This window comes from Carettochelys insculpta, chromosome 16 (genome assembly GCF_033958435.1).
Source record: "Carettochelys insculpta isolate YL-2023 chromosome 16, ASM3395843v1, whole genome shotgun sequence".
Lineage (NCBI taxonomy): Eukaryota > Metazoa > Chordata > Testudines > Carettochelyidae > Carettochelys > Carettochelys insculpta.
In genome coordinates, this window is record NC_134152.1 from 4,770,749 (window position 1) to 4,783,230 (window position 12,482).

A 12,482-nucleotide genomic window follows, 5' to 3' on the forward strand; every position below is an offset into this window, starting at 1 on the left:
GCAGCAGAAGACCCAGGAACTCAGTAACTTATGACAGGGGAGGGAGCACAACCCCCCTCCCCCAGGTCCCCTCCCGAGAGGTGATGAACTTGAGGTGCTCTTGGGATGGCTTCCCTGGGAAAGAGGGGTGCCAAGACCAGGTCCCATCCCCCCAGGCAGGGGCTTGGCAGACCCCCACCACCACCCAGCCAAGGCGAAGGGCCAGCTTCTCCATGGGCCCGATCCTGGGTCGCCCAGTGCTGCTGCGGGGTGTGGACAGCTCCTGAGCCAGGGTCCCCACCCTGCCCCCTGTGCCCACCGCCCGCACGGCGCCAGCAAAGAGGAGACCACACCGGTGAAGCTCAAGGCAGCGCGTTTATTTCAGCTCTTTGGGCTGCACAGCTGCGCCCGGCCCCTTAGCGGTACTTGGAGGTCAGCTGGGTGGACACAGCGGACAGGAACTTGTCCAAGGAGACATGCACATCGGGGGTGAGCGTGCCGGGCATGTGGACGGCCACGACCACCACCAGGCACTGGCACAGCAGCTGGAAGGCAAAGGCAGGCAGGTGAGAACAGCCAACCCAGCACTGCCCGGTCCGGCCCGGCTCTGGGGTTGCCTGCTCCACATGGGGGCGGGGGCGCAGGGACAGCAGGGCCGGAGAGCAGCAGGGGGCAGCGGGCTGGCCCGGGGGAGGGGAGGGGAGGGGAGGGGGGGGGCAGCGGGCTGGCCCGGGGGAGGGGAAACGGGGGGGGGCCCGCGTGCCGGCGGCTCACTTTGAAGTTGACGGGGTCCACGCGCAGGGTCTGGGCGTGCAGGTCGCTCAGCCTGCTGAGGGCGGACGGCAGGTCATCCAGGTGGGCGGCCGCGTCGGCCAGGGCGCTCAGCACCTTCTTGCCGTGGGTGCGCACCTGGGAGGAGCCGTGGTGCAGGTCGAAGTGCGGGAAGTAGGTCTTGGTGGTGGGGAAGACGACGAACATCCTGCAAGGCAGAGGCCGGGTTAGGGGGCCGGGGGCGCGGCGGGGCGGGGCGGCGGACAGGGGCAGCGGCGTTACCTCTCCAGGGTCTCGGCGCCATACTCCTCCAGGTGGCCCCCCATCTTTTGAAACACGGCCTTCACGTGGGCCTTGTCGCTCGCGCTCAGCACCATGGTGGCAGCTCTACAGCACCGGTCCCTGCAGAGTGCCCGCCGCCCGCCCGGGCCGCCCTTATAACGCGGCCCGGGCCCCGCCCCGCCTCGCCCATTGGCTGGCACTGGGCCCTGTGGGAGGCCCCGCCCCTCGAGTGGGACCGCGGGGTGGTGCCAGAGCCGAGATTCCCCGGCCACGCCTCCCGGGCGGGCACCAGAGCTATCCAGCGTGCTGGCTCCTCCTCCTGGGCGGGGCCAAGGGGGCGGGGCCAAGGGGCGCCTATGGAGCTGATACGGGTCCCGGGGAGGGGGTCCTGGGGGAGCGCATGGAACCTGTCAGGGTCTCTGGGGGGTTCTGGGGGTGCCCATGGAGCTGGTCCGGGTCTCTGGGGGGTCCTGGGGCAGCACATGGAGCTGGTCATGGGCTCTTGGAGGTCCCCTGGGAGCTCATGGAGATGGTCCCGGTCTCAGGGAGGGTCCTGGGGGCACACGTGGAACTGGTTGGGGTCTCTCGGGGGTCCCAGGGGAGCACGTGGAGCTGGTCTGGGTCTTGGGGAGGGAGGGGTCCTGGGGGGACACATGGAACTGGTTGGGGTCTCTGTTCTGAGAGGCAGCAAGTTGCCCCAGACTCCCACTTGCCCTGCAGCCAACACATCTCAGCCCAGGGAGCTTTTGGGGGGCAGGTCCCCGCACACTGCTCTCCCATAATGCCCCTTCACACGCTCCCCCTGCCACTGGCCCTTTCACACACTGCCCCTCCAAAGAATGCAAGAATGGCCTTACTGGGCCAGACCCATGGTCCATCTAACATAGTATGAAGTCCTCTGACAGTGGCCAACACCAGATGCTTCAGAGGAAGAAAATAGATCAGGGCAATTACTGAGTGCTTCATCCATGCCCCCCTCTCCTGGCTTCTGGTTTAGGGATACCTGGAGCATGAGATTGTGTGCAGTGAAGACAGTGTGCAGCAGCAGTTAGTAAAGCAAATAGTATGTTAGGAATTATTAAAAAAGGGATAGATAATAAGACAAAAGATATCATACTTCCCCTATGTAAAACTATGGTACGCCCACATCTTGAGTACTGCGTGCAGATGTGGTCTCCTCACCTCAAAAAAGATATATTGGCATTAGAAAAGGTTCAGAAAAGGGCGACTAAGATGATTAGGGATTTGGAACGGGTCCCATATGGGGAGAGGCTAGAGAGACTGGGACTTTTCAGTCTGGAAAAGAGGAGATTGAGGGGCGATATGATAGAGGTATATAAAATCATGAATGGTGTGGAGAAAGTGAATATAGAAAAATTATTTACCTTTTCCCATAATACGAGAACTAGGGGACACCAAATGAAATTGATGGGTAGTAGGTTCAAAACTAATACAAGGAAATTTTTCTTCACACAGTGCACAGTCAACCTGTGGAACTCCTTGCCGGAGGAGGCTGTGAAGGCCAGGACTCTATTAGGGTTTAAAAAAGAGCTCGATAAATTTTTGCAGGTTAGGTCCATAAATGGCTATTAGCCAGGGGTAAAGCATGGTGCCCTGGCCTTCAGTACAAGGGCAGGAGATGGATGGCAGGAGATAAATCACTTGATCATTGTCTTCTGTTCTCCTTCTCTGGGGCATCTGGCATTGGCCCCTGTCGGCAGACGGGATACTGGGCTGGATGGACATTTGGTCTGACCCAGTATGGCCGTTCTTATGTTCTTATGTCCACCTGACCAGATTGACCAGTGGGTCTCAAACTTTTGTGTTGGTGACCCCTTTCACACAGCAAGCCTCTGAGGGAGACTCCCTTAAAATTAAAAACCCTTTTTAATATTTAACTCTATGGTAAATGCTGGAGGTGAAGCAGAGTTTGTGGTAGAGGTTGACCACTCATCCCTTCCAAAAATAACCTCCTGACCCCCTGAGGGGTTTTGACCCCAGTTTGAGAACCCTTGATGTTTTGTAATGGCCATTTATGGCTCTCCCCTCTGTGAAATTCTCCAATTATTTTTGGTACCAGTCCTGCTTTTGGTCTTCACGTCGTCCCCTGACAATGAGTTCCACATGTTGACCAAGTGCTGTGTGAAGAAGGGCTTCCTGTTTTTCATTTCAAACCTGCTGCCTATTAATTTCATTGGTTGATCTCTGGCTTGTATGCTATGTGAAGGGGTATATCATGCTTCCAACTTCACCTTCTCCTCACCAGCCATGCTTTTATGGAGCTTTACCACATTCCCCTCTTAAACTGTCTCTTTTCTAAATGGAAACGTCCCACGCTTTTTATTCTCTCCTAAGATGGAAGCGGTTTCATACCCCTCATCATTTTTCTTCTCCTTCTCCCTACTTTTAGAAATTCTACTTTTTTTTTGAGATGGGGTAGAACTGCACACATTATTCAAACACAGGGTACCATGGATTTCTAATGATATTTTCTGTGTAATTAACTACTCCTTTTCTAATACAGGTTGAACCTCTCTTGTCCAGCACTCTCAAGACCTGACTGGTGCCAGAAGACAGAATTTGCCTGACTGCAGAAGATCAGTATTGTCTATCAACATTATCAACACTTCCACTGCTTACTGGGCTCTTAGAAGACATTTAGGAGTCAATTACAACTAAGTGAAAGCAAAGAACACTGAGAGCCAGGGCTGATGGCCATAAACAAACTTCATGGGATCACGGGAAATGTGGCTACACCCATGATAAGTAGTCATCCGGCTAGCTAAAATCATGCCAGATTACGGATGTTGCCAGAAAAGAGAGTTCCAGATTAGAGAGGTTCAATCTGTAGTTCCTAACACTAGGCGCTTTTTTGACCATTGCTGCACATTGACCCGTAGTTTACAAAGAACTATCCACAAGGACATCAAGATCTCTTTCTGCAGTGGTGACAGGAAATTTAACCCCACCGTTTTGCATAGGTAGTTGGTATTATGTTTCCCAATGTCCCTTGCTTTGCTCTTACCACCACTGAATTTTCTCTGCTATTTTGTTCATCTGCTCATTTCACCTCTTCCTCTAGTTTTGTGAGCCCCCTTGGTGGGGACGCACTGGATGGATTTGTATAGTGGGAGTGCTGTGAACCATTGAACCAAACTGGCAATCCTGCATATGTGGAAACCACGTCAAGCTCGGGGTTGTGGCTGCACCACGAGCACCTATGGGTCCCTTTTCACTGCTAGCTTTGGACATCACTATCTTGAGTGATTTTGTGTCATCTACAAACTTTGCCATCTCTCTCTTTACCCTGTTTCTCACATAATTTAAGGCTCTTTTGAACAGCTGGTCCCAATGCAGATACTTCGGGTTCCCTACCGTGCTCCACTGTAAAAAATTACTGTTTATGACTACCCTGTGTTTCCTGCCTTTTAAGCGGTTACTGAGCCAGGAGTTGGGTAGTTATCAGGCGATAACACTTATGCCACTGTGCTGCCCCCCTACCAGTCCCTCCCCACACACTGCCCTCCAGACTGTTCCTCAGACAGGCTCCCCCTCAAACACACTGCCCCCGACTGATGCCTAGTACGCCTAGCCCCCCTGCATTCTGTTCACCCTGCTCCCACACTGCTGTGCTACAGGCTGCTTCCCCACACTGGCCCCTCATACACACTGCCTGCAAAGGGCCACCTACTTACCGTCCCCAGCCACTGCTTCCTACACACAGCCCCTTCAGATGTATATATCCCCCCATCCTGTGCCTTCACACACACACACACACACGCTGCCATTCCATGTACACTGACCCAAACACACATCCCTTTCATGCACTCTTCTCACATGCTGCCCCCCCACGGCTGTGTCACAAGCTGTCCCTACAAACTGTCCCTCATGCACTGGGCCCCTCCATGTACCAAATCCCTAAATCACACAGCTCCCCCCAGGCTCATCCCACATGTAACACCCACAGACACACTCTGTGCACAAAGACACACCCTCAGCCCCCAACCCCTGCCCCCCCATTCACACACACATCCCCTCCTTGGCTCATAAGCTCACATACATGTTTGGTGTGGACAGATAGAAGACAATGCATTTCCCTGGGATTCTGGCTGGAAAGGCTTCCAGAGAAAGAGGCTTGGTCTGCACACAGCACATGTGACCATTATGGCCCAGGCTGTTTTAAATGGGGATTATAATGCAGGCAGCGTGCTCGATGGAGAACTTTGGAGCTTTTCATCTGAAAAATGGAACCACCCTCCACTCATTCCAGCTGTCCTGGTGGGAACGAAGATGGAAGCTTCAGGGCAGTCATGGTTTGCCACAGCATCACCAGCCCTGGTCTGTCCCCGCCGCTCACCAGTCTGAGAGCAGTTTGGCCTGCACACTAGGTTAGACTTCTGAGTCTCTGAATTGTGGGACATAAACTTCCCATGTGGTGCTGCAGGAAATTTGGGTCCCCCAATTCAGCCCATCATGTCGATCAATTTTGCTAAAGTAGACAAGTGCTAAGTGATAGTGACAACGGAAAATTGTCCCTCCTTTGGTCCCTGTAAGGCTCAAGAATGTCTAAGTGCAAACTTCAGCTTCCCCTTGGCACGCTCTCCTCCCCGACCAAGTGGGTGAAGATTAAGAAGCAGGAGGCTCAGTGAGATTAGCGTCAATGCTGCTGTGCCTGATGTCAACAGGAGTGTGACTGTAGGCTCCACAGTGCCCAGAGCTGGGCCCTGAGTGCCCTGACCAAGGACACGCAGCAAGTCAGAGTCAGAAGCCTGGTCTGCTGGCCCCCCAGACCCTGCCTTCATTACAAACCCTGCTCCTGCCCTTGCCTCAGCAAGCCAGGGGTGTGTGTTCCAGCGGATAGAGGCCCACCCAACTCTGACGCCGCACTGGTCTTCCGGTCACCACCTCTGCATTTCTCCTGTCAATTCTGCCAGTCCCCTTTGGAAAAGAGAAGTAGTTCATCTTCTAGACTCCCGCTTAGTACTGCCATAAGGACATCGTGTGGCCTCACTGCCTTACACCCGCTGCTCCACCATTACCATGAATCTAAGCCTGGTCCACTGGGGCCCACAGCCACCGTGTGTTAACTGTCTATGCTCAACAGCCCGTTCCACCTTTAGCAGGGCCAACAGCCACCGTGGGCCTAGAGGCAAGGTGTGTGTGGCAGCTCCATGGCCCCAGAAAAGGTGGAACTGCAGGTAGGAGTGGGGCCGAGGACAGGCAGCCCTTAGCACTGCCAGGAGCACACTGTTGGGCCCTTCCCTTCCCTGGCTCTGAGACCGGCGCTCCATTGGAGTTTCTAGGGGGCCCAGGACTCTGGCCGCCACAGCAGCAGGTAGCTCCAGGGCCCTTTGAATCACTGGGCCCCTATACAATTGCCTCTCCCCTCCAGCGGGCCTGTTCACCTTGTGTTTAGCCGGGACACTTGGAGTGCCTTTCCCAGCCCTCCAGAAGAGAGTGGAATAAGCTCAAAAACATGTCTCTCTCACCCATCAAAGTTCATGGCATCATAGAACTGAAAGGGACCTCCAGAGGGCGTCAAGTCCAGTCCCTGGCCCTCACGTTGGGCCAATACGAGCTATTGCCTCACTCACCTCCTCTCTCTAAAAACTTTGGCAAGAGTTTGTGCTGATTAAAAGCAAATCCCCTAAGAAACAAAGATTTTATTTCCCACCCAAAGCCCTATCGGTTTCCTTTCTTGGTGGCATTCTTAGGTTTCCTTGCTTCGCACCACCAGGCACTTACCTAGAGAAAGTCCTCTGTACTGAGAACCCATCCTCCAGCTGAAAGAAGGGTCACTTAGGCACTCCGGCGTTACACAGGGGCTTTGAGTTTGGCATCAGCTGTATTTTGAGGGGAGGCCAAGTATTCCTCTGGGAAGGGGCCACCCGCCAGCTGAAGCAGACAGAAGTACAACCCTGTGGTTTCTCAAAGCTGGTGGAGTGGGCATTGTTTGGCAGATCTGCTTTCTCCTTTTTCCCCAGCACCACCTCTTGTGCCTGGGTCACTGAGGGATTCTCCAGAAATAACTTCTTTCCACCTTCTAATGTTGAAAGAAGTTATTTCCAAGAAAAGCCTTCATGCTGCAAGAGCATTTCGAAACGGAGCATTCACCTGAAAGAGGCCAGTTTTGAAATAAGAGCAATGAGAGGATGCTTCCCCAGAGGCCAATTAAGTCATGATTATCTGCTGAGCGCACACTGAGCCAACTTCAAAATCGAAAGGGGAGATGCAGGGAAATCCGTTTGGTTTGGTGGAGTTATTGTTGCCAGTTAAATGCCCTGTTATTCCAGAATCTCAGGCTTTGCAGTGTAGACGCAACGGTTTTTTTCTTTTCTGGAAGAATGGGGTTTTTTTTTCTGGCAACGCCCCCCACCCCCGCCCCAGCATTGTGGACAAGAGTGTTTTATGGCAGTGGGGGAGAGTGGTTAGCCCCTTCATGGCCGGCAGCCAGGTGCTTAGGACAGGGGCTAGTGAAAGCCTTGGCAGGTCACCCAGAGCAGTTCTTCGGACCCGGGTGCTGCAGAGGAGGCAGATCCAAGTGATTTAGGAGAAGAATGGTGTAACACCCCCCTCCCCGCACGCACACAGTGAGACGCGGAGCCAGGGCTGCAGGTTTGGCATCTTTATTGGGTCCAAGCCCAGCGGGGCACGGGGGGGCCCGTCAGAGTCAGGTGCTCATCGGTACTTTGAGGCCAGCTGCGCCGCCACAGCAGACAGGAACTTATCGACGGCCACGTGCGTCTGCGGGGTGTACTCCTCGCGCAGGTGCGCAGCCAGTACCACCTGAAGGCACTGGGACAGGAGCTGCAAGGCAAGTTCCCCAGGTCAGTGGCAGCCAGCCCATGGGGGGAAGGGCCTGCAGCTGGAGCACCTGGCACAGTCTGCACCTCTGGGGTGAGCGGGGATGAGCCTGCACCCCCTGGGCAGGGGAAAGGAGGATGAGCCTGCACCCCCCAGGGAAAGCAGAAATGGGGCCTGAGCCTGCACCCCCCGGGGACAGTGGAAAAAAGGGGGCTGATCCCGCACCCCCCCGGGACAGGGGGAAAAAGGGGGCCTGATCCTGCACCCCCCCCGGGACAGGGGAAAGGGGGGGGCTGAGCCCGCACCCCCTGGACACAGGGGAAAGGGGGGCTGATCCTGCACCCCCCGGGGACAGTGGAAGAAAGGGGGGCTGATCCCGCACTCCCCGGGGACAGTGGAAAAAAGGGGGGCTGATCCCGCACTCCCCAGGGACAGGGGAAAGGGGGGGCTGATCCCGCACCCCCCGGGGACAGGGGGAAAAAGGGGGGCTGATCCCGCACCCCCCGGGGACAGGGGAAAGGGGGGTCTGATCCCGCACCCCCCGGGACAGGGGGAAAGGGGGGGCTGATCCCGCACCCCCCGGGGACAGGGGAAAGTGGGGGGCTGATCCCGCACCCCCCGGGGACAGGGAAAAGGGGGGCTGATCCCGCACCCCCCGGGACAGGGAAAAGGGAAAAGGGGGGCTGATCCCGCACCCCCCCGGGACAGGGGGAAAAGAGGGGGCTGATTCTCCCCGACCCCGGCCTGCTCTTGCCTTGAAGTTTGCCGGGTCCACCCGCAGGTTGTAGGCGTGCAGGTCGCTGAGGTCGGAAAGCGCCGCGCCGAGGTCGTCCAAGCGGTGCACGGCCTCCTCCAGGGCGGTCACCACCTTCTTGCCGTGGCGGCGGACCTGCTCCGAGCCGTGTTGCAGGTCGAAGTGCGGGAAGTAGGTCTTGGTGGAGGGGAAGACCGTGAACATCCTGCGGGCGGGGCGAGAAATGAATCCCAGAGGCTTCGCCCACCTGGCCACCAGGGGACCCCCGAGCCCCCAGCGCCCCGGGGACAAGGGAACCCTGCGCCCCCCTCCCCCCCAGGGACAAGGGAACCCCGCGCCCCGCCCCCCCCAGCGCCCCGGGGACAAGGGAACCCCGCGCCCCCTCCCCCCCAGCGCCCCGGGGACAAGGGAACCCCGCGCCCCCCTCCCCCCCAGCGCCCCGGGGACAAGGGAACCCCGCGCCCCGCCCCCCCCAGCGCCCCGGGGACAAGGGAACCCCGCGCCCCCCTCCCCCCCAGCGCCCCGGGGACAAGGGAACCCCGCCCTGCCGCCCAGCGCCCCCTGCAGCCCGGTGCCTTGGTGATTGCCGAGCCCTGCCCGCGCTGGTCCCTCCCGGCGCTACCTCTCCAGGGCCTCGGCCCCGAAGTCCGCCTCGTGGCCCTGCACCTTCTCCCAGGCGTGCAGCACCAGCTGCTTCTCGTCTGTGGTCAGCATGTTGGCGGCGGGGGTCTGCGCTAGGCTGGCGGTCCGGCCGCTGCTGCCGCCGCCTTTATAGCGCTGCCCGCCGCCCTCCTCCGCCTGGCCCTGCCCTGATCTTATCCGGGGCCCGCGACTGGGCAGGCAGGGGAGGCGTTCCGGGACTGGGCAGTTACCGCATTCCCCGCTGGACCGGCTGGTCCCGAGCCTCGCAGGGGCGCCCTACTCCGAATCCCAGAAGCGGCCCGGGCCCTTCCCCGGCTCGCCCCAGCCCCGGGGAACCTCCCGCCAACACCGGGGCTGTAACCCGCTCACATGTAACGTCAAAGGCCTGTCCCCAAGGGGTGCCCCACTGAGCCTCTCCCTGGTGGCCAGCCCCAAACCCCAGCCCGGGCTGCTCTGGGATCCCCTTCCCTCCTCTGCAGCTCCCCAAAAGGTTTGTAGCACAGTCTGCACTGCCCCTTACCCTCCCCACCAGGGTGACCTAGAGAGGGCCCCATGGAAGCCAATGGAGATACTAGGTCCTGGGAGTCTTCCCATCTCATGCCCCGTTGTTTGGCTTCACTTCCCTTGGTGATATTGTCCACCCTGCCTGGGAAGTACTGTAAAGGCATCCGACTGCCCTGCATCCCCTGGGTTAGCGATTTCAGTCTCTCATAGATCTATAGACTGTAAGGCCAGGAGGAACCATGAGATCCTCCAGTTTGACCCCTTGAAGGGATCAGACTTTAACTATCAGCTGTTCTGTTTGTGTCTCTGTCCCCGAGATAAGAGAGCCCTTAATCAAGGAAGGCCACGCAATGAATGTACCATGTCTACTGTTTCCCTCTACTCCATAATTATCCCCAGGATGGCTAATGGTGATGGGGCGGGGAATGTTCCCTTTAATTTTTTTTCTATGTGTGGGCAGAATAAATTTTGTTATGTGCACCAAGGCATGTGCAGCTGTGCGCCACCAATAGAAAATATGCTGGTGTCTGCGGGTGCTCTGCTAATCAGGTGGGTTGCACTTGAATCTCTCCTGGGTGGCCATTGAAGCGCTCAGCTTACAGGGATTACTGATGGGGGGGAGGGCTGCTAAGGGGCAGTTGGCCCAGGTCCTTGCAATTCAAATGAACCCAGGACTCCCAGCTGCCACTGCTGCTGCTGTGATGGTGGCATTGGTCAGAGCTCCAGGGACCTTTGAATTGTCCACTCCTCAGGGCTCTATGGTTTGTGGGGAGGCAGGTTTCGAGATCCAAGTGGCACTGAGGGCTAGCTGGCCTAGCCCCTCTCCTTCCGCCTTGAGGCCCCAAACCTTCTGGAGGTGTACAGCCACCCCCCCTCCACACACACACACCTTGCCCCGTGATCCATGATGGTTGTTGGCCCTGCTGATCATCCCTTCACCCTCTGGGCATCAACAGGACCATGTCAAATTCAGTGTGAGCAGGAAGCAAAAACTGATTTAAATTGGGTTTGTTGAGTTGGGGTTACAATGTTAGGGCTCTTGCGCTACAGGGGTTCTGCCAGAGGGGACCCAGAGAGGTATACGCAAAGATCAGTGGAAAATGGCCTTTTCATAGTAGCTAGCCTCTCAGTACATTTACAGCTGCTTTTGGAATCCCTTGATGCAGAATAGAAGTTGCAGGACACTGTCAAGTGCATTACCATTTCTGCCCTTTCTTTACTGGGCCCTTTCCCTATGCCATGACAGTAATGAAGCATGCAAATTAGGAACATCCCTGGGTGTGCGGTTTTTGTGTGTGTGCAACTGCCTATCTAAGCTCTCTGGAATTCTGGTATCTAAAGTGTATTTGTTGCATTTCAAAGTCAACCCGACTGCCAAGGTGCCTCAGAACTCCTGACGTTGGTTCGCGTTTGCGGTGTTATTTTTCCAATGGTTAAGGGCAATGAAAACTTGTGTTCTGCAAAATCTGAAGCGGAAGTTGTGATGGGCAAAAATATAACTGGGTTCAAAAAAAAGAAAAAAAGAACGAGATAAGTTCAAGGAGGAGTGGTTCACCAATGGCTGTTTGATAAAATCATAGAACATAGAACCACAGAAGAGTAGGACTGGAAGGGACCTCGAGAGGCCATCGAGTCCAGCCCCCTGCCCCAATGGCAGGACCAAGCACTTTCTAGACCATCCCTGAAAGCCATCTATCTAACCTCTTCTTAAATATCTCCAGTGATGGAGATTCTACCATCTCCCTTGGCAATTCGTTCCAGTGTTTGATCACCCTGGCTACGTCTACACGTGCACCCAACATCGAAATAGCTTATTTCGATGTTGCGACATCGAAATAGGCTATTTCGATGAATAACGTCTACACGTCCTCCAGGGCTGGCAACGTCGATGTTCAACTTCAACGTTGCTCAGCCCAACATCGAAATAGGCACAGCGAGGGAACGTCTACACGTCAAAGTAGCACACATCGAAATAAGGGTGCCAGGCACAGCTGCAGACAGGGTCACAGGGTGGACTCAACAGCCAGCCGCTCCCTTAAAGGGCCCCTCCCAGACACAGTTGCACTAAACAACACAAGATACACAGAGCTGACAACTGGTTGCAGACCCTGTGCCTGCAGCATAGATCCCCAGCTGCCGCAGAAGCAGCCAGAAGCCCTGGGCTAAGGGCTGCTGCCCACGGTGACCATAGAGCCCCGCAGGGGCTGGAGAGAGAGCATCTCTCAACCCCCCAGCTGATGGCCGCCATGGAGGACCCGGCAATTTCGACGTTGCGGGACGCGGATCGTCTACACGGTCCCTACTTCGACGTTGAACGTCGAAGTAGGGCGCTATTCCTATCTCCTCATGAGGTTAGCGACTTCGACGTCTCGCCGCCTAACGTCGAAGTTAACTTCGAAATAGCGCCCGACGCGTGTAGACGTGACGGGCGTTATTTCGAAGTTGGTGCCGCTACTTCGAAGTAGTGTGCACGTGTAGACGCAGCTCCTGACAGTTAGGAACTTTTTCCTAATGTCCAACCTGAACCTCCCCTGCTGCAATTTAAGCCCGTTGCCTCTTGTTCTATCCTCAGAGGCAAGGAAGAACAAGTTCCCTCCCTCTGCCTTATGACACCCTTTCAGATACCTGAAAACTGCTATCATGTCCCCCCTCAATCTTCTCTTTTCCAAACTAAACAAGCCCAATTCTTTCAGCCTTTCTTCATAGGTCACGTTCTCTAGACCTTTGATCACTCTCGTTGCTCTCC

General features: G+C 56.2%; 2 protein-coding genes across 2 annotated transcripts; both read right to left on the reverse strand.

Annotated features, from left to right (window-relative positions):
- Positions 1-335: 335 nt before the first annotated feature.
- LOC142021466 (hemoglobin subunit alpha-A-like) lies at positions 336-1,163 on the reverse strand. Its single transcript, XM_075010262.1, has 3 exons — positions 1,033-1,163; positions 754-958; positions 336-524 (listed from the first exon to the last, which is right to left on the reverse strand). The coding sequence occupies exons 1-3, from the start codon at positions 1,125-1,127 to the stop codon at positions 396-398; spliced, it is 429 nt and encodes a 142-aa protein (XP_074866363.1). The 5' UTR covers positions 1,128-1,163; the 3' UTR covers positions 336-395.
- Positions 1,164-7,642: 6,479 nt separating this feature from the next.
- Positions 7,643-9,370, reverse strand: LOC142021573 (hemoglobin subunit alpha-D-like). Its single transcript, XM_075010567.1, has 3 exons — positions 9,213-9,370; positions 8,591-8,795; positions 7,643-7,839 (listed from the first exon to the last, which is right to left on the reverse strand). The coding sequence occupies exons 1-3, from the start codon at positions 9,302-9,304 to the stop codon at positions 7,711-7,713; spliced, it is 426 nt and encodes a 141-aa protein (XP_074866668.1). The 5' UTR covers positions 9,305-9,370; the 3' UTR covers positions 7,643-7,710.
- Between the last annotated feature and the right edge of the window lie 3,112 nt (positions 9,371-12,482).

Excerpts from the sequence above, each read along its gene's own strand:
- LOC142021466 (XM_075010262.1), bottom strand. The coding sequence starts at position 1,127 with ATGGTGCTGAGCGCGAGCGACAAGGCCCACGTGAAGGCCGTGTTTCAA. Across the intron at positions 959-1,032 it reads GGCGCCGAGACCCTGGAGAG|GATGTTCGTCGTCTTCCCCA; the intron begins GTAACGCCGCTG and ends TCTGCCTTGCAG. Across the intron at positions 525-753 it reads TGGACCCCGTCAACTTCAAA|CTGCTGTGCCAGTGCCTGGT; the intron begins GTGAGCCGCCGG and ends TTTGCCTTCCAG.
- LOC142021573 (XM_075010567.1), bottom strand. The coding sequence starts at position 9,304 with ATGCTGACCACAGACGAGAAGCAGCTGGTGCTGCACGCCTGGGAGAAG. Across the intron at positions 8,796-9,212 it reads GGGGCCGAGGCCCTGGAGAG|GATGTTCACGGTCTTCCCCT; the intron begins GTAGCGCCGGGA and ends CCCCGCCCGCAG. Across the intron at positions 7,840-8,590 it reads TGGACCCGGCAAACTTCAAG|CTCCTGTCCCAGTGCCTTCA; the intron begins GCAAGAGCAGGC and ends CTTGCCTTGCAG.